Source organism: Mercenaria mercenaria, chromosome 1 (genome assembly GCF_021730395.1).
Source record: "Mercenaria mercenaria strain notata chromosome 1, MADL_Memer_1, whole genome shotgun sequence".
In the NCBI taxonomy this organism is placed as follows: Eukaryota; Metazoa; Mollusca; class Bivalvia; order Venerida; family Veneridae; genus Mercenaria; species Mercenaria mercenaria.
The window spans coordinates 72254447-72276596 of NC_069361.1; the positions used below are offsets into that span (position 1 = coordinate 72254447).

Genomic DNA, 22150 nt, shown 5'->3' on the forward strand with positions numbered 1-22150 from the left:
TCCGCAGGACAGAGGTAGGTATATTTTTCTTTTGATTAAAACGTGTACATGAAGTATATACATGACATTACAGAAAAAAAATATTTAAACATGTCTCGGCCGTGTTATAATCCCGTTAATTCGGGTACCAGTTATACGACATGTACATCGTATAGCTGTATAAAAACGAAAATACCGTGCTATCTGCTCAGTTAACTCGTTTAAACTTGACAGTCAACACAAACTTTTCCGCCCGTCACACTCTGTAGTTATCATTGCTGTTTCTGCTATTTTAAATCATATATTGTTTAAAAACAGTCTCTGGTTATACAACATTGTCATGTAGTTTCTTTAAAAAAAATTGTTTGAACATTTTTACTGTTTTCGGTAGTTCAATTATTGCAGGACTGGTGGTTATGGAATGGGCCCTGTATGAACAGAGAATACCGGAAGTGCGAATCTGTTAATGGTATGAACATTGTGAATCGTTAATCAATCAAGGAACATTGTCTAGAGAAACATCAACTGACTGTGTTTGGAGAACATTTGCAACATAAATTGTTCAGCCAGTGCTGTACAGTAATGCAGGTGTTCGATAAGTATGCTATCGATTAGACGGCCCTTCCTTACATATTTATTTCGTCTTATAAAAATTGTTCTGTGATACAGGCTTTTTCAAACATTGACATAGTTCCGATGAATACTAAGTTTAGATATGGATTATAAACAGATGAACAGTGTTATATCCATTATACAAGTTCGCGTTGTGTGCTTTTTATGTGAATTTGTGTTTAATCTTATTCAAGAAAGATATTTCTATCAGAGTCTTAAACAATGAATTCAATCACATTTATTTATTTATTTATTTATTTTTTCTTTATTTTTAAATGTCGCTCCCGTCACGGAAAAATTCTATTTGTGCATACCGAAATGCAATCAGGCGCGTCAAATTATTGCTATAAAGTTGCTTCATTGATTGAAGCTCGGCCAAATGCCATATCCCGTCATAAGCACCGTACTATGGCGTATTGCTTTCAAATCAAGTTCGTGGCTAGGTGGCTTGGGTTTAATAGGTTTTGCCCTAGTGTTAGGCGAAATCTAGTTGGTATTGCTGTATTGCTATATGTATTGCGTTCTCAACCCTTTGCATGCATCTACCAGCAGGCGGTCGGTCCCTATCATGTGACACCACTGGCCCCGTCGTTGCAATGCACAGCCATCCTGTTTTGGTGTACTTGTGTACATCTGCCACGTTACTCCGTGCTTCACTGTTAAACAGTTCAACTGTGTCGTTCAGTGGTGTTAGTGTTATTTCAAAGTATTTCTGATAATGCAATGTTGATTATATCCCTATAGTTTTGCTGTATTGCTCTGACTCGCCAACAAAACCCAACCTTAGATACTCTTGTATTTATATCTTGTTTAAAATTTATCTCTCTGAGTCATTCAATCTATGTTGTTACATATACATCTGTTATTCAATGTGTTGAATAAAATTTAATGTTGAGCATATAGCACGATGTTTCTTTGTTGTTTCGAGTATTAAAATGAAACATTACTACATTTATCTTCTAACGGATCTTTAATTTTACCGTTTTGCAATGACTTTTAACACGACATGTGTTAACAATTTTACTCTTTTAAAATCACGTTTCTAGAATATGGGTATCTTAGTATTAATTCTTTTTAAATAAAAAAGTAAGGTTTAGTAAGAGAAACCGACAAGTATTTAGTTTAACGCATACTAAATAATTATGCATCCTTTATTGTCATCTACAAAAAAATATTTTGTAAAAACAGGTGGCACTGGTACGCAAAACGCACGACCTGAAACTAATCGGAGACGGATCAAGTTATCCTTGTAACACATGATGATAATAAACATGAGCAATTGTCTTTATACTCATCATACTTAAACAAGATTTTTATAAATAGTAAATGTTATGTGCATTATGTTAAAAGCTTTAAGATATTCATGATGCAAAATTTGAACAACTGTAAACTTGTTCTGGCATACGAACGACCCAAATACCTACATGATTCTTTTAATCATTCTTAGCTATACAAAAAGTCTTTGGATTATAAAACAAGTAGATGTAACAGACGCAGATGTACGCATTGTAACAGTACTAACAAAAGTGATACATTTACGAGCACAAATACAGGGAAAACTTTCAAAATGTTTATCGGTGGAAACTACACATCTAGTGACGTTATTTATTCAATTACATGTAAATGATGTATAGTACAGTATGTTGGTCATACGTCGAAACGTATGAACAGTCATACATTTGATATCAGAAGTGTATGTGACCAAGATTTTTCATCAAATGTTGTTCTGCATTTCAGTTCTACTGAACATTCAATGGAAGGCTTTTCATTTATATCAATAGACTTAGTGCATGATATCATGAATAAACTTCCCAAAGAGACATATTGGATACATAATTAGACATTCTCAGAATAATTCTTACAGATGTTTTTTTCATAAGAACTGAAATGTATATTTTTTCATGCACATGATGTGATGCTTATTTGTTTTAAGTAAAGTATAAGGCTGTTCACAAGTATATATACTGCATGTTGTATACAGATACGTTGGCTTTCTGTTTATTCTTTACACTAACAAAAATGTTCAGTTTTAATTTTTTACATATTTATATCCTCAATTCAAAATAGTTTTTTTGTCTACCGATATTTTACAAATAAATATGAAAAATAATTTAATTATTACCTCCCTTTATTACAAATCATATTTTGAAAGGTACGTTTAAAAATTTTGTTTGGAACTAAGTTTGACCAATTCTGGCATATATCATTTTTGCTGAATAAATAAGCACATATAAACAGTTAGATTACTTACTACCACCAGGCTTGTAGTAATGCTAACGCTAATGCATGCATTATTTTTTTTCAAATAATGCCAATTAATAATTAATGCCACAATTAATTTAATGTCAAAGTTAATAATGCTAATTCTTCACTAAGGCATTATATTCTGTATCACTGGAAAACAACAACAACATAATACATACGTATGCTGTTATTTACACCGGTTATAGCAGTTCTCTAATAGATTGTTGTCTGATTTTATTAAACTGTCTACTTGTATACACCTGTAGTGCTTGCGTACGGTCTGGTACGGCCTACGGGGCGATAGCCTGAACCCGGAACACAGCAAGAGTGATTTCCCTTGGCGCGGGCAGCACGAAAAGACGTTGCTGGTGTTGCTAGTCAATATTATTTGGCTATTGTCCCAAACAGCATAAAGTACAGACTGATACCACCTGGTAAGTTTCCCACAGTTACAATATTGGTGGCAGCGGTTCATTTTGAGCCCATATTTCGCCGACCAATAAATCGCTACCGAACTTCTATTTTTAGGCTTGGCCAACTTGCCAGTCTAAAAACAGTTGTGACTTGTGCTGGAAAAGGGACCGGGTGAGGCGTAATTGAATTTAGTCGATTACGTTCTTGGTCTAAAACACATATTCAAGTGTTATAGGTTGAATAATTGAAAAATTATTCGACATTTCCAGACAGTTTGTTGAGACTTGTACCATCGGAAATCCCTATAGTTGGCATTGTAGTTTACCTTTGTTGAAGCTTTAGGATCCTTAAAAGAATTTTTTTTTGGATCATTCTGGAATTGAAATAATTAAATTTATTTCTGACTTTGTTGTTGTTATTTTGATTTTTATCAAAGATGTCACAACAAAAGAGTCCAGAAGGTAAGTCAGTTACATCTGGTATTAGTGCACAAGTGGTTTCAATTAATTTTGCTACCCTTGAGCAATTGAGAATGATACCTGGAATTAATACAAAAATTGCCAGTGCAATTTTGTTGGTGCGTGAGGCAACGGGGAACATAACCCCGGAAGTCTTGTCCGTGCTGTGTCGTAAGAAATTTACAGAGTCTGAGCTGGGTCAAATTGGTTTTACCCAGAATAAACTATGGCCACTTCAGGACAGTGATAAGGAGCCTGAGGCTAGAAAAGAGCCCTGTGCTTGGTCACATGTTAAGACCGGAAATACTCTAGCTGGGCCTGGGGACTTGATCACCCCTAGACCCAGAATGCATGCTGTATCTTCTGGTATGCACAGGCCATTATTGAAAACTCCAGCTGAATTCCTTGGGACACCAGCATTGGGCAGGAATAAGGTATCGTTACCAGAAACGAAACTGAATTTCAACCTTGGTGAAGGTAGCACTCCTTTTGGTGATGATGGTAATGCCAATGCAAGTAGACCATCATCAGATGGGGGAGTGGGAGCCGACTATAGTCAGCTGGCAAAGAAATTAAGTTCTTTGCAAAAGCATTTGGCATTTGATGGTAAGGGCAGCTGGGAAGCTTTTGATTTAAAGTTTTCCAGATATGCTGAGGCATGCGGATGGTCAGATGCTGAGAAATGTGAGGGCTTGTGCTGGTGTCTTACTGGCAAAGCTATGGACTATTATGTACTGATACATGATAGTGGTGAGGTGAACTCTTACCAGGGTTTACATAGTAAGCTTGAGGCGCGGTTTGGTGAGCACGAGTTGCCAGCTGCGGCTCAATTGCAATTTCAACAGGCTTGCCAGGAAGAGGGCGAGTCGTTAGATGATTTTGCAGACCGGCTTTTGACACTTGCAGAAAGAGCATTCAGAGGCCTGCCAGATTCATTTGTGACTAATCAAGTCATAAGTCGTTTCTGTCAGGGCCTGTTAGATAAGGATGCAGGCCACCATGTGTTTATGCTTGATCCTATGAGTATCCAACAGGTCAAGCAGGTAGTCCGTAAATACCAACAGGCACACATGGCTATATTTGGTATGTCAAAGCACCAACCTAAGCCGTTCGAAGAGGAGGAATGGTGCGAAGAGGAGGAATGTATTTTTGCAGTGGGAGAAATGGCCGGTAGCACACAAGGGGAACCAGAGGCACTTAAGCAATTAGAGCTTAAATTTGAAGAAGTCATGACAGTCAGATCCAGTAGAGGTGGATCTGGTGAACTACCATAGAAGCTTTATAAAAGCAGATTCTGTTTTATGCTTTGACAGGCAAACTTCGGTTTGTGTGGCGGGGAGAGTGGGTCAGAGCTTTTGAAGTTTTGATAAGAGGCTCTGATGCAACCGCCTGGGTTAGCCTTGCTGATGGGGATGGATGAGTTTATGCTTTACACCAATGCATGGAATAAACAGATCAGTGCATGGGTCCAGGTCGGCAAGGAGAAGGTCATTGCATATGGTAGTTATGGTAGTTATGTTCTTATTTGGTAAACTGTATTTTACGGAATGACCACTCAAGTTTGAGGTGGTTCATGGGGTTCCAAGAGCCTCAAGGTTAACTGGTGAGACGGTGGCCGGAGGAGCTGTCTCGGTTGAATATTGTGCTGCAGCACGGGGTAGGTCGTGAGCATGATAAAGCTAAGGCAATGTCTTGAATGCCGGTTGGAGGCATTGCAATGAGTATCATGCTGGGACACGACTGGAGCAGTTACCTTGTGGCAGGTGTAATTACTGTTAAGAAGACAACGAAAGTTGGGGTCCTTAAACCTTGAAGACGACGCAGTGCCGTTGGTCATAGGGTACACCGAAGCTTCCATCATAGAGCGTTTGAGGGAACTAGGACCAACAAGGGCATGGGTACGACTGTCTACTGGTATCTTGATGTAGATGACGCAGTGCCGTTGGTAAAGGGGTTACCTGGAGTTTACATCACAGAGCATCCGGGGAACCTGAGACCAACATTGGCATGGGTACGACTGTCTACGGGTATCAGGATGGAACCACAGAGGACACCGAGGGTAAGAGTGGCAAGCCAGTCCTTACAATAGTAGTCTCAGATGCGGGATGACCCTTCTGAGAAAAGTAGCCTACCAGATGCTGGTATGGATTTAGACTACTGTGAGGTAGTAAGCTTCTTTGTGGTAGATATGTTTAAACATGCTGTTGTAAACATGAACATGGTGACCACAAGGAGGGTTGTGACTGAGGCTGTTTAGGGCCTCGGTAATCGGTAATACAGTCACGTCTGGACAGTCAGTTCAGTGCTTACTGTAGGACGACCAAGTTCACAGTCTAAGGTCCTATCCCCGGAAAGGACAAACTAAAAAGACTTGCCGTGCTTAAGGGTGCGACAGGTACCTCTGACTCTACAAAGGGTCTGGGGTCTAGCCTTCAGAATTCCATCTCGGTACCGGATCAAGGAGCTCTGAGGGATGAAACTGGACTGTGTAGTTGGTGGTTCTTAGTGGTGGAGCTGAGTGAAGTGTTGAAACAGGATGAGAAATTGCTGTTTGTTTTGGATTGGTAATGAGAAAGGACAGATCCGGCATGGTCCGATCTGTTTCGTGCCAGTCCAGTAGCTGAGTCAAATCGGTAAAACAGGGAACAATTTCTTCTGTTAGATTGTGTTTTATGTTAGTGTGACTAAGGTCAAGATGGCATTCATCTTGGTATGCTGAAAAGTCTGAAGGAGGAAGCTATTGAAATCAGTCATGGCTTAACTTCTTTGGGACGTCGGACTAAGAAACAGATTAGTCCGGTGAAGCCTCGTCCTAGAGACCCTTGACGAGGAATGTATGGCCTCACACAGTTTTACTAGGATAGGGCAGGCACCGCAAGGCCCTGTCACAGAGGAGACTTGAGCTCTGCTTGGACTAGCAGTAAGGTTACCTAGGCCCCCACTGTTAGGCAAAGCTCAGGTAGAGGCAGCTGTGTGAGGTTAGGGTCAGCCGTCTGTTTGACTAAAGGTTGTTTATTAGTAAGTGTTCGGCTGCTGACCATTCTTCAAGTACGAACAGTTCTTATGATAGCATTGACTATCTATAGAAGAACTGAGTCTGCTTAGGCCATAGGGGCTGATCCTGGTGCACTATGAATGCGGAGATCCATGGTCGCCGGTAGCGGTGGTATTGTGGCTGAAGTGACACAATACTAGTACTGGTTAAACCCAGGAACATCTCATATTTATGAGCAAGAGACCATGGTATACTTCCATGGTCTAAAGGACCATGGTATACTTCCATGGTCTAAGACACCATGGTCTACTTCCATGGTGTAGGGACTACCTCCTTTCAATAGGACGGGGAGGAGTGTAGTGCTTGCGTACGGTCTGGTACGGCCTACGGGGCGATAGCCTGAACCCGGAACACAGCAAGAGTGATTTCCCTTGGCGCGGGCAGCACGAAAAGACGTTGCTGGTGTTGCTAGTCAATATTATTTGGCTATTGTCCCAAACAGCATAAAGTACAGACTGATTCCACCTGGTAAGTTTCCCACAGTTACAATACACCTGAAATTTTTTTCTAGTAAACATTACTCAGTGTGCACTGGATAAATCATTGAACTATCATCATACGAAAGAAAATTACTTAGTGAAATGTGTAAAATTTGAAATGGCCAGACTGATAAAACTGTAAGCGCTAGATGACTATTCCAGTAACAATAGGACTGAAAAGACATCTGGATAACATTCAGTGTGACTATAACTTCAACTTAGTTAAAAGGCCCTGGGAGTCTACAGAACAAAGAATGTCCCTATATGAGGATGAAGACACCTTTGTAACCGCCACCATCCTCGATCCCAGGTTCAAGTTAACTTGGCGTGAACCAGATCAAATCCAGAGATATACCACAAACCTCATGCAGAAGGTCCAAAAACACAGTTTAAATATTTAGGTATGCAAATATTCTGCTTAAATACTGATAAAATTTGGATAATATATGGGCCATCTAGTTATGAAACATTTTTGAACATACAATTTTACTTAAAACACTAGCACAATTTGTCTGTTACCAGTGAAATATTCAATAACATTCACAGTGTATCTAATGCAAATTAATGTATTGAACTTTACATTTAAAACCTGGGACAGCTCCAAAGTACAAATTTATGAGAGCCATTGAAGAGTGACATAATTAGTTTTGTTAACAAAAATATCAAATAGAATCTATTGTTATCTTTTGACACCTTTTTCTCAATTAACAGCATGTCACTAATAGTAATGTCAAAGACCTTAAGGCAGCTAGCTTTTACATGTCATGTCAAATTAGGCTGTAAAAGAGACATTAAATAGGTACATGACTTTCTCTTACAATTAAAATGCTCATGAATGCTGTACGTCAACATAAGCATTTTTCATAAAGTAATGGTAAAAGAAAAAAATCATATATAATACAAGAAAGTCATACATGTATTTAACTAAAGATGACCTGGGTAAATACTGTAAAATGGGCTACACACTGTTACATTTTTTTCAGGAGGATGAACAATCACCACCTCTCTAGCGTGCTTAACTAGATCAAGAGGCTGAAGATTTCTTCAGTTTCCTGCCACCATCTACTCAAAAACGGTCAAGCAACCCTTCTGGCTCAGGAGAATTTGAGGTTGATGAGTATTTGAATGAGGAATGCATAGATAGACAGGACAAACCACTTCAGTACTGGAAGCAACCCTGTTCCAAGTACCCTACATTAGCAGACTTGCAGTAAAATTCCTGGCCAATCCTGCAACTGCGACACCGTCGAAAGTCTATTCTCTATCGCTGGCAAGATTTTCAGGCCAGATCGTAGCAGACTAAATGATCAAATCTTTGAGCAGCCCATGTCTATAAAATGCAACAGTTATAAACGATAATACAAAAACGATATCAGTTTCTGGAGACATTACTGTAGAATTTAAATGCTGTGTTTCTTATGGTGCTGTTGGATCATTGATAGTTAGTACATTTGATTTATTACAAATGATAAATGTAATAAAGTGATGTGTTGCTGCTATGAAATAGTCAACTAAAATGCTTAAAAGAAAAACAAACAGATAGTGTAAGTGATTATAACATGCAATGATTCACAAAACATAATGGTAATGCACCCTATGTAATGCTAATTTAATGCATTATTGTGACAAAAATGAATAATGCTAATGCTAATTCAATGCCATTTTAATGCATTACTTTTGCAAGTAATTATTAACAAGCCTGACTACCATGTACACTTTTTGAAAAATGTTGCATATAAGTTTGGCTTTATCATGGCATTATGATCAAGTAAACTGCTTTTTAAGAAGGAATTCTGCTAAGTTTAAAACATTTGTATTTGTATCCTCAATAATTAATTATTTTTCTCCACTTCTTTGAATATTATTTATTGGCCAAGTCTCTGTGGAAGTTCTGGAAGCATTTGACCCACTTCAATAATTATAAGTTAATGTGTAGTATCTAAATGATAACGTTTACAACTATTTACATTAATTACAGTATTTGAACATACAAAGACGTTATTCATTATTTCATGATGCACATTTATGAGTCATTTATGGCGTCCAAAGGTCGACGTCCATTTGGCGCGTCGATATCATGTCCGTATTTCATATATCATTGTATCTTTCATATATTGTCAACTGAAGAAGCTTATTTAAGCAAAACATGTTTTAACAAGACTGTGTTGGTCTATGAAATTTCAATATCGTAAGTTATTAACTTAAAACGAGTATTTCAAATTTAATGAAAACTCGTTTTAAAAATCGTAGCTAGAAAATGGCACAGACACTTGGAGTCAGGATCCCACCCTTCCCACTCTCCTCCTACCCTGGTTAAGTTTAGCGAATATGTATTAGCATTTTAACATGTTTTCAGCATAGTGACGATCATAAAACGCATTTAATAATATTTTGAGCGTGTTTTAAAAATGCATATCTAACCATCAATGCTCTTAAAATAACAAGACTTGCAACTGTAGAATTGACACTAGAAAACAATAGTCGATCTAGCTTTTAAATTAGCACCTGCCTTTGAATCCCTGATATCAATCGACGGTTCTGTTACCATTCTGTCAAATGACACTGGTCCTGACAACTCGGGTTCCGACGAGAAATCAATAATTATCATATATCGATCAATCTTTCTTGCATGGAACATTGCACATATCGTACGCGGGTACCAAACTTGGATTTTTATCATAGAAAGTGATGATCAAGTATATTACAGTCGTAAGCGTATTAATTTTTGTACTCGGTTTATGATACGCACAGTACAAAGCAGCGGGGGTTCAAGCGGCAAACAAGTATTCCCAGTGTCAGTTTCACTGTTGCATGTCTTCTTATTTTAAGAGCATTGATGGTAAAAAATGCATTTGTAAAACACACTAAAATTGTTACAAAATGTGTTTTATGATTGTCACCTATGCTCAATACATGTTAAAATGCTAAAAAATATTTGCTAAACATAGCCAGGGGCGGAGGGGAGTGGAGTGGGTGGGGAGTCCTTACCCCAAGTGTCTGTGGAAAATGGGTCAGTGGCAAGTAATGATTTAGTGAATGCAAAATTGGAGCAGACATAAAATGAGCCAGATGAAGTCTCATGGCGCTATGGAGAATAGCAATTACTAATGATTTCCATAATGATTTTAATATTTTAGCTGACAATTCCCATATATTCATTTTTTACAGTTTCATCGGTTTTAAAGGTAACTGAAGAAATTAGAGCTATTTTCACACCCGCCGTATATGTATAACAAACTGAATATTAATCATACGAATTACAGTAAAAAGTTATCGAGTTAATATGCCTTAAGTTATATCTATGAAACATGGTATTACGCTCAACTAACTTTAACTGCATAAATCGTTAAAGGTTTTTATGTCTTCTTTACATCAAGAAAATATGGATTTAGACATTTTAACGAAATATAATATAATATTAAATTGCTAAATATAAAAAAACTGTGCATTGAGCTTATACGTACATAAAGATATAGCTAAGTCTCTAACGGGAATAAAATATTCCCTTATCATTTGTTGAACAAGGCTTATGCTAGGGCGAAAGAATTTTTATTTTTGTACTCTTTTCACTGCTTTATTGATTATACTATTATCAAATTTGAGGTCATTTCTATAATAAGGAGAGGTATATTCATTGTAACTTCAAGTGTTAGGGTATTAAATTAATTTTGAGACATTGACACTGTTCCCTCAAGCAGGAAATACTATGTAGGGTACAGGTACAGGGCTTAAGTAGTGCCAACCCAGTTAAATATAGTTACTAGACTAGTTATGTATGAAAAAATACTTAAATATCTGGTTTAACAAGTTTCATTTCACCAGTATTTAAGGACATTGTTCTTTACATGTATATTTGATCTTGTATGAGTCTTTTTACATATCATTTTAATTTGTGTCCTTTCTTTAGCGTATCTGCAAATTTCTCTGCAACGGCGATAGTTGGTGCATTCGTGTTTCCTGACGTCACAGCTGGAAATACAGAGGCATCACAGACACGAAGATTCTTGATTCCTCGAAGTCTGAGATCTAAATCTACAACTGCAGTTAGATCACCTTTTCATGCCCATTTTACACGTACTTGTTGAATGGTAGAAATTGTGTGCAATGTGACGTACCATGCATCTCCAGAAATCGTCAGATCTAAATTTATAATGAGAACAAAATGACGCTTTATTAGTGCTTATGTCCGCACCAATGCTTTTCATTGCATCAGTTGACACCATTTCCTCAAGAAGTCGGATACCAGCTAACAGGTCATCTTCATCTTGTTTGTCAGACAGATGATTCGTATCTAACATTGGGCTGTCAAATGGATCGGTACTGCGCAACTGCACGGAACCGGTTGCCCTTGGGTGCAATAAAGAAACGAAAGCAGAAAATCCAGGCTTGTTTATGTAAGGATGAATAAGCTCCTTTGCAACTGATTCATTGTAGTTCAGAATAATGTTGTCACCAACTGTTGTCGGTAGTAAAATAATCATAATATCTGGCCTCTCGGTTTCCATTTTAGTCTTGTCGATGTAAAGAAACGCTGCAGCTTTATATAAAGTGGTTAAAGGTCCTGTTCCAAACAGTGTGTATTCTAGCAAAGACCATAATTCTAGGTCCTTTTCTTTGTCGAGATGGACGGGTTGGTTTATTTTAGAGGAAATGGCAATATTAATATGGTCATCAAACTTTTTGCCAACGGGTAAATCTTGTACAACAGAAATGCCTAAATCTTGAAGGTGACTTTTCGGACCTATGCCTGATAACATCAATAACTGCGTTGAATTCAATGCACCTGCTGATAGTATTATGTCTCTTTATGCCTTTAAAAATTGTTTACGTCCATGCTTGATGAAGAAAACACCTGTCGCGACCTTTTCCTCTGTCTTTATTTTTGTAACGAAACTGTTGACTGAAATGTCAAGATTTATTCTTTTACCAGGTTTAGCAAGGTACACAAGTCCTGTACTACTGCGAACTCCATTCCGAACAGTATTTTGTGTACGACTAAATTGTCTCCATGTATCTCATTTCCTTCCCTGCTTTTATAAAAAATATAGAAAGTATTAAAGAAAATGCTTCCGATACAGCAAATGGTCCGCCTGTTCCGTGATAATCCGATGTTTTCAGATTGGCAATTTGAATATCTTCAGCCTTTTTGAAATAAGGAAGTAGGTCATTATAACCCCAGCCTTTACAGCCATACTTCTTTTCCCATTCCTCGAAGTCAAACGGGCTGTCTCTCGCATACGTACAAGCATTAATTGAACTTGAACCTCCGAGACCTTTCCCTCTATTCAACACTGTTCGTTTATCTTTAAGACCAATGGACATTCCGTTTTCTGTTTCACTTCTATAAATCCAAGCAAAATTTGAATGTAAAAAGTTAAAAGCTAACACTGGTATATGAATATTTTTGTCGTTATCAAAGTGGTCGCCAGCTTCTAGAAGAAGAACTCTATAATTTGAGTTCTCCGATAATCTTGACGCGAGAACGGAACCAGCAGATCCTGCACCAACTATGACGTAATCATATTCGTCACTAATTTTGTCCGATACAAGAGATTCACCAAGACTTGGTTTGTCTTTATATCTTAAGAATACCGCATATCCTACAGCGAAAACAACAACAATAAGGGCAGTCAATCTTGTGAAATGCATTGTCTGTGCATAAATTTTAATATACAAATTTTAAAAACTACGAACCGAAAAATTAATAATCATCTTGAAACCTCAAAATAAAGATAGTTATGTTTATTTTTTTATACAATTGATCATCCGAAGCAATGCAATATAACTTACTATAGTATTTATGATTTATTCACTTAAAAAACGCTTGACTAGTATCCCCGCACGATAATTTAAACGACAGCATATTTATATTATTTTTGATGGCTATGTTTCTCATGCATCGTTGAACTCAATGATGCAAGTTAAGTGCATACTGTAATGTTATACAAAAACACTTTCTGTATTGAAACGTTTCATAATTATCAAACATGTTATCGTTATAGTACTCGTGCAGGATTTATAACTTATTTCATTTAAATAGTAAATGGAGTTTATCAGACGTTTCATTTCTTAATTGGTCTTCCGTAACACAGACATCAGACCAGAAAGAAAAAATTGAGCCGCGCCATGGGAAAACCAACACAGTGCATTTGCGACTTGAATGGATCCAGACCAGCTTGCGCATCCGCGCAGTCTGGTCAGGACATATGATGTTTGCTAACAGTTTGTCTAACTGGAATAGGCTTATCCTGAACAGTCTGCTCGGAAGCGCAGGCTGGTCTGGATCCATGCTGGTCGCTAATGCACTATGCTGGTTTTCTCATGGGGCGGCTCAAATGGGAATGAGCATTTTATACCATATCCCTGGTTAAACAATGAGGACAATGGTCATGATCAAATTTCAAACGCATAAAGCACGTCTAAAGCGTGCAAATCAGTACTATACATCAGATTAATCTTGGAGCAGATAGTTCTTCCCAAATATTTTCTATCGCAGAGACACTCGCGTATTGCATATTTCATGTTTTAGACAGCGTTTGAGATAAGAGGACCAAAGGTCCTAGGTCGCTCACCTGAGGAACATCTGGAATAAAATGTAGCCTCTAATTTTCCATACACAAGGACCCCAGATGACCTACATTAAAACTTGGCCTAAATTTGATCAAGACAAACAATCTGATGAGATTTCATTAATATCCAGTGTTAAATGCAGCCCCTATAAGATACAGGTTTTTTTCTGTGATTTGAGCTAGACCCAAGATGACCAATAATCCAACTTAACCTAGATTTTATCAAGACAAACAGAGGGTAGTAAAGGTCAAGCTTTTCCTTTGATTTGACATGGTGACAGAGGTTTTAACCTGAAACGACCCAGTCGTGAACTTGGCCTAGAAATCAAACGATAAACATTTTGTGCAAGTTTGTATAAAATCAAAACATAAATGAAGAAAGGGCCATAATAGAAAAGTATGCCCCATAAGTGGCAGTAACTCATGATGAAATCTAGCCAGTTTTCAAAAGGAACCGAGATCTTATTGTGACTTAAGTTTAGTGTAAGTGTGGTTAAAATCAAATGTAAAATGTCACTTTTATCGTGTTCACAGGGTAAAAAATAACAAATTTTGGCTATTTCAGGGGTCAATTAGGGGTCGTGACTCCGGAACCTACAATTGGATCTGACGGATTTATACTGGGATCCAAGATCTATTGTTAAACATATCTTGCAAGTTTGTATCAAATCAAATCATAAATGAAGTCTCTATATGGCTTTATATGGCCTTTAAGGGGAACCCATGATGGAATCTGGCCAGTTTTTGCAAGGAATCGCGATATCATGACAATACAAGTTAAGTGCATGTTTGATTAAAATCAATTGCAAAATGTGGTCTTTATCGTGTTCACAAGCAAAAATTGCAATTTCCGGCCCTTTAAGGGGCTATAATTCTAGAACCGATGATGGGATCTCATCTGTTTTCGAAAAGAACCGATATATAATGCTAATCCAAGTTGTGTGCAAATTTGATTAAATCAGTTGCAAAATGTGGTCTCTATCGTGTTCACAATCCAAAATTGCAAACTTTTGCCTTTTAAGGGGCTAGGACCCATTACGGGATATGGTTAGTTTTCGAAAGAAACTGAAATATTATATTAAAACATGTTGTATGCAAGTTTAATTAAAATTAATTACAAAGTGGGGTCTCTATCGTGTTCACAAAAATTGTAAACGGACGGACGACGGACGATCAAAAAAGCTCACCCTGTGACAGGTGAGCTTAAAACCCTGTGACAAGTCCCCTTATCCAGTTCAAGTCTACATAAAGATTTCAGAGGAGCAAGCTGTTGTACATGTACAGATAGATTGTCAATAACATAATTAAACATGTTCTCTTCTTAAATCACTCGTCAGAATTAATTCAATTTTGCTTGAGTGAGTTAAGGCGGCAACTGGAGATAAAAAAATGAAAACCACTTTAAACACTACATGTACTACTTTTCGTGAGGTTTTTTATGGATTATATTTTGATGTTTTTGTGTGTGGTACCCTTGCATGTTCATGCTAGTTGTTTTAGAATGGTTCAGAGCCCCTAGAACTACAAAAAGAAACGCTTTTAAAAATCTTCGTTTCATAAACCACTGTTTAGGTCTTCATATTGTATGTGGTAACCTAGAATGGCCAGGTCATAAATGTAATCAAATAGTTCAACTTTATTTTCTGGTCACTATAGAGCTAAACACAGGGTACCTTTAAACTAAAACAGCTTCTCAGAAAACGACTAAATAAATCTTTATCAAATTTGATCTATTATATGGCGTCCTGTTATACTCCTTTCTCAAGTGTATACAATTGGTTCCACTTCAACGAATTAGGAATGTACGAGCGTTTTTTTCACGATATCCTCCATTTTGAAAAATGTCGAACAACAGCAGGAAATATTAGCAATATATTAACATGTAAACGAAATGCATTACATTTATATGATGATATATTAAATACGGATATATTCAAACAAACATACGTACAGACTTGAAATATTTGTTTTACTTTGAGTTAAGTGCTGTTTTTCGAACGGTGTTTCAGTTGTGTAATGTACCAGTACTTAACTGTACTCCGTAAGTAATTGCCATTTTTTTCTTACATAAATAAGAGGCTGAGGACAAATGATTTCAGAGCCAAAATCTTAGCCTATTCGTCACGATGAACAAAAACCTATGGATGTAGGCGAGTACGCAGAAGAAACATGATTTTCGTATATGTTTCATTGAATATCTAATACTGTTAAATAATCTTTACATAAACCTGATTAGAGCGGAAACAAAAATAAATATACGAAGGGCGGATATAGGTTGCTTTTAAAATAGTAAGGAACATGTATTGTAGATTGAAGAAAGGCAATATGAATAATTTGTCTAGATTGAATATATACTACGTATAAAGTAGTGTTAATATATGAATGAAATACTGTTTTTGAAATTCAAATGAAATCCGTCGCCTATATCTGTACAATATTGCTTTGTTAGCATTTCATTAATGACATTTTGCGCAGACATACAAAATACAGAAAGATGGTACAACCAGCTTTCTAGCTTGGCGCTCAGCATTTAGAAGAAAAATCTAGGACCGGTCAGTGCTATTTCAGTACGATGTCGCTTGGTTGGGTACCATGCCGGGTGTCTACGGCATGATATTCTAGTGAGGCAGCATTATAAAGTTGGGCATCGTGCTTGATTACTTGAATCTTTACCAAATTTGATCTGTGTCGTCCTGTTATAGTCTTCTCTCAAGTGTGTACAAATGGTACCACTTCAATGACGAATTACGGATGGTTATTGACATTTTATTTATTTTTCAGAATGACTTGTTATCTGGAACGAAATCAACTTCATTTACTGTTGAAAAAATGAGACGAGAAATTGGAAGTCCTTGAAGTTTCTCGTGGGTATTTGAATGCCTTCAAGTCTTCATGTGCAATTATATCTTTTCTACAGGTATAAGTTAAAGTGGATATCATTCTGACTTATGTACCATTTTAAATTTCAATGCCAGAATTCTTAAAATACAGATGTCATGCTGTTGGTTTTCAGTAATACCAGCAATGGAAAAAAGGACTGATTTCAGTCTGTCTAGAGAAACAGCATGCGACTTAGTACGAGATGTCTACTTGCTTAAATCGCTAAAATGTGCATCCAGCATTCATCGCCTTTTTGAGTCAGGACTACGACTAAGTAAATGCATTGCCATTTCATTTTACATATATCTTATTTCTGTTATTTTATATACGATTCGTTGCAAATGATTATGAAATATGATATTGTGTTTGGATATGTTCTTTTATTTTCAAGATTGTCATGATAGATTTATACAATAATTATACTTACAGAGGTGTTGCAGCTAAATCGCGACGACACTATTTAACCTAAATAGCCTTGTGTCCGCATATGTAAGAAATCTGTGCTAACTGTTTTGTTTTATATACTCCTTACTACCAAATTCATAATAGGTTTTTCTTGTATTTCTTCTTCATAATTATAGAAAGATCTACATGAGAATATAATTCTTTCAGAATATTCTTTAAAAGAATAAAACACAACAACCCAAATTACACGTATAAGATAAAAAGCATCGGTTAAAGCAAAACTTTCTTTTATAGGTGAACGTTTAATGTACTACAATGGACCATGTTCACAATGAACAGAGAAGAATAATACTGTGTCTTAAAATCAAAGTCAAAAGGCCAACATCATAAACTGCATTCAAAAAGACGCAGCTGCCCACAATGCACTCCACATGAAAATAGGTATACTCGTCCACAGACGTATGCGTTTTGTTGCATCCAGTCTTAAAAAGATTGTTTATCTTCGACAATTTATATGATATGTTTATCCCAAACCTTCTCTGACCATTGCCAGGGTACGACAGACCTGATTTGTAAAACAGGCCTTTATTTTTTCATTGCAAAGAAGTAGTCTTTCCTCACACACCCTCTTACTGAAACAACAGCCTACTCACACATCGCTACTGTCTTCTTATGTTAAATATTAAAATCACTTACTTGAGTGAAGGGGATACTTATCATCTATCGAGGGAATAATGAGTACTGTTAATTCATTTTTTTATCCTTATTTCCTTTTAGTGCCAAGGATAAAAAATGAACATTAAACTTTCAAGTTATTCTACATTCAATAATTTTTTTTAAATACATTAGATAATGAATTAACTAATATTTGGTCCTGACGTGTAACTCGGTTCCATGATAGTTCGATTACTAATTTTGTAGCATTGTTACGGTTATTATAAACTTCAGAAATCACATACCATTGCGATAAAGACAACTTTATTTTTCAACTGTTTATATATACCTACAGATCCTCACCGAAGAGTAATGGTTTTATTTTCTTATTATTTCAAAATAAACATCTCAAAATTAGGAGTTGCTAAATTTCCATTTTGTTACATTTTATATCTAGTTCATCAAACAAACACATTTAAACGCTAAAATCTTCTGCCTTATATCGTCACCGTGGCCCAGTGGTTAAGGCGTCCGCCTCGGGATCGGCAGGTCGAAGGTTCGAGCCCCATGGGGAGCGTTCGTCCGGGGGATGTTTGTCATGGGACTCGTTCCGAAAAGGCCGGTTCGTGAGCCGCGAGCTAGTTAAATGAATGGTTACCGACTTCTATCCACCTGGCGCCTGGTATAGTGGTAGGAGTTGGGAGGTAATTGGTACGCACAATAAAGGTGTCTCATAAGCCAAATTGGCTGGCCCTTTCAAAAGGGGTGACACTATAATAAACAAGACCTTTACCTTTACCTTTTATATCAGTTTACAATTTTCTGCTTTATATATGTACACGAATATAATGTTTTAAAAACAATAAAACATACAACTGAAGGAGCATTCTCTGTCCATATCAGTCTGTTAATATCAAAATCATGCATGCATTTGAAATAGAAGAGCTATACTTATTAACATCAAGAGACAATCTCACATTTTTACATATATAGTCATTATACATAACGATAACAATTTGACCGCTCCGTTTTAATTCTTAGCGGCTAAACTGATAAGATTTTTTCTACCCCCATCCCCCACCACTTTACTAACCATTGAATACGGAGCCAGAGACGCGTGTTATGCAAGATTATACATTTTCATAAAAAAATCAACCACTTATACCATATTCAGTAGTTGTAGTACATGTTTTAGCGCGACCTATTCACATTTTGTGCCAAATTGGTGAACATGAACATGTTGAAAAAGTTCACCCAAACTGTGGGCAAGTAGCTTTAACTGACTCTGATATATATTACTAGATAATATACTTTGACTGTTAAATACGCAACAATGTACATCTTGTGAATATATTCAAATAAAAACGATTCTAAAGATTTTTGTGAACTCTGAAGGTCCTGTTTATTTCATTGAAAGACATAATGAAATCAGCGTTTGCGCGACGTTAACGCCGTCATTGGTGTATCAACGTCACAAAAGTTAGATTACCAAAACAAATGAAAAGTAAATTTACAAAAAAATCTGCCGTGAAGACCCCCTATTTTTATTATATTTTCTTGTTCAGAATTGATTAAAGAAGAATATATTTGAAAATCAAGAACTTTGACCGTTCCGTTTTATTTTATTTCGGCTAAACGGCCATGAAATACATTGAATATTTTCGCTATTTTCCCCCACCCCTACTACGGATATCTCTTTATTTAAGCATTTTCCAAATGAAATAATTTACAAAACGCAACATGTAAACAATAACATTGAATTTAGCTATATTCCTGAGTTTGAAAAAATGTTATAACATTAATTTTAATGCGATTATTACAGTAAAACGGCGATTTCCCTTGAAAAATACATGTGCCGCCAGGTGGCGCTCATCAAAGGAAATGTGGACTCGGAACGATTTTCTTTTTTCTCCAAAGGAAAGACAGGAGATGTTAGTACATACAGACCTAATATCAGTCTTGTATCTCATACTTCGAAATTTCCGTAGGAAACCCGCGAACCACCTTAATTAAAATCCAAAAGTAATCAATAGAGTTTTTTTGTGATAAAACTATATGGAGATGTGATTTTCAAATTTCGTAAAATTCTCGGGATCCTTATTTATTAAATGACTATTATCAAACTGTTTTTAATGCAATATGCCATATTGTTCTAAGACACACTGTGTCTTTAGCGTCCTGTCATTTAACAGGTGGTAAATACGCACCTTTTTAGAGAGTTGGTGGACTCTATGGCAACGATGCCCTTTAAGTTCCCTTCAGGGGACGAACTGTTTAGATAATCACACCCTTTACTATTTCAACATGCCCTTAATGGTGTTTCCTTTGATACTTTGCCTTCTGAAATATTATCAAATACATACGATTCAGGTTACATAGGCTTTTTTATATATCATTTTACATTTTATCAAGCCTTACTGTGGTTAATGTGTTTGAGAATCTCCTTGCGGGGACTTATTTCATTTACATCGTATTTTATTACAATAAAGCTTTCTTTTTCATTTTTATGTATATGCTCAGCAGACGTATATAAAAAAGTTTACATTTTCAGATACCCCTATTTTTATGTGGAGTGCAGTAGGGTGGCGTTTCATGTTTGACTTTTGTCCTTGTTTTTTTACACTCGGCATTATTATTTGTTCTGTTCATTGTGATCATGATCATGGTCCACTGGATTACATCGAACGTTCATTTATAATAGAGAGTTTTGCTTTAACCGATGCCTTTTGTGCTTAAGGGGCGTTGTACTCGTACTTTGCGTGGTTGTGTTTTATTCTTTCAAAAGATATTCTGTAAGAATTAATTATATTGTCATATAGATCTTTCCAAATGAAGTAGAAATACATGAACTTTGTAGCAAGGAGTATACATAACAAAAGAGGTAACACAGTTTTCTTACATCTGTAGATACGTGGCTGTTTAGGTTAAATAGTTCCGTCGCCAATTAATTGCAACACCTTTGTAAGTATACTTATTGTACCAACCTGTCATGATGATTTGAAAAACAAAACATATCCACAGAAACATAATATCATATTTCATAGTCATTTGCAATGAATGGTATATAAACTAACATGAGTAAGAAACATGTAAAAAGAAATGACAATTTGTTAACTTAATTATAGTCCCAGCTAAAAAAGCGACGAGGGCTGGATGCACGTTTCAGCAAGTAAGAAAATAATATATTGTACTGTGTTTCATTTTATCTCAAGACTGAGATGTGCTGATCTTTTTTATTGCTACATGACCGAGACTGGTTTAACTGAATAGCAACAACATAATTTCTCTTGTCTTTTATTTAAAGAAAATCTGGCATTGAGGTAATCCAAACAATGGTACAGAAGTCAAAATGACTTTCACTTCAGATTGATATAACTGAACATGAAGACTTGAAAACCTTCAAATACTCCCGAGCGTCTTTAACGACTCCCAGCAACTCTTTTGATTTTTTCAAGTGTAAATTAATTTGATTTCATTCTAGAAGACCAGACGTCCTACATTTTGAAATGTCAACAAACTACGGTAAATGCGAATCATAACCTGAATTTCTTTTCTGTGTTTTGCCTTTATTTTCTAAGTACATTTGATGACATAAGCCAACTGCACTGAGAATAAAAAGTTATTTCAATAACAATGCACATATTAGTATCCGCGTTAGGAAAGTTTTAGCAAGGGAACACAATTTACTATAATTCAAATGTAAAAGTATCAGTTATCATACAAAAATTGAGATGTTTTGTTAGTATTTATAATATATTTTACATCATACTGTTAATACTTGAATCATAAAAGATACTTCTTTAATTATCATAAATAGGTCTTAGTATCTTCCTAAGATTTCATCGTCGGACCCGGATATTAGTGACATTTTCCAGAACTGGAACCATAGCACTAATTACAGGTTAAGGGTTCTTTGATATTGAACTTAAATATGGTTTGAATTAACCAATTTCATATTAAAGAGTTCTGAAAATAGAGAACGTAAGATATGTATAACAAATTACTAACCTTTTTATGACAATAACCAAACTTTTTTCACCACGATGGCACACGCCCGATGGCAAAAAAAAAAAAAAAAAAAAAAAAAAATAAGAAAAAAAAAACAAAAAGAAAAAAAAAATAAACACAGAAAAAAAAATACAGAAATAAGTGTAGTAATTGTTTTCGGACTGACTGAACTTCGGATATGAGAAGTCATATTTATTGCGGAAGCTTTCAACAATCGATAAAATATATAAAAAAAGAAGAAAACAAAAAAGAACAACCCCCCCCCCCCCACCCAAACAAAATATGTCAGTCATTGTAATGTTTATTGCATATAATGTTTATAATATACGGTTTGATAATATTCTTCTAAAGGACAGCCAGCGAGCTATGGCTGTATGCAATAAAAATCTTTTA

General features: G+C 36.2%; 1 protein-coding gene across 1 annotated transcript; it reads right to left on the reverse strand.

The window, feature by feature from the left end:
• Positions 1 to 11121: 11121 nt before the first annotated feature.
• On the reverse strand, positions 11122 to 12890 carry LOC123565395 (L-sorbose 1-dehydrogenase-like). The gene is made up of 3 exons (XM_053517176.1): positions 12428 to 12890; positions 11434 to 11988; positions 11122 to 11279 (listed from the first exon to the last, which is right to left on the reverse strand). Exons 1-3 carry the CDS (start codon positions 12888 to 12890, stop codon positions 11122 to 11124), a joined length of 1176 nt encoding a protein of 391 aa, XP_053373151.1.
• Positions 12891 to 22150: the final 9260 nt, after the last annotated feature.

Excerpts from the sequence above, each read along its gene's own strand:
- LOC123565395 (XM_053517176.1), bottom strand. The coding sequence starts at position 12,890 with ATGCATTTCACAAGATTGACTGCCCTTATTGTTGTTGTTTTCGCTGTA. Across the intron at positions 11,989-12,427 it reads ATGGGAAAAGAAGTATGGCT|GCATAGGTCCGAAAAGTCAC; the intron begins GTAAAGGCTGGG and ends TGATGTTATCAG. Across the intron at positions 11,280-11,433 it reads TGATGCAATGAAAAGCATTG|TTGTAGATTTAGATCTCAGA; the intron begins GTGCGGACATAA and ends ATCTAACTGCAG.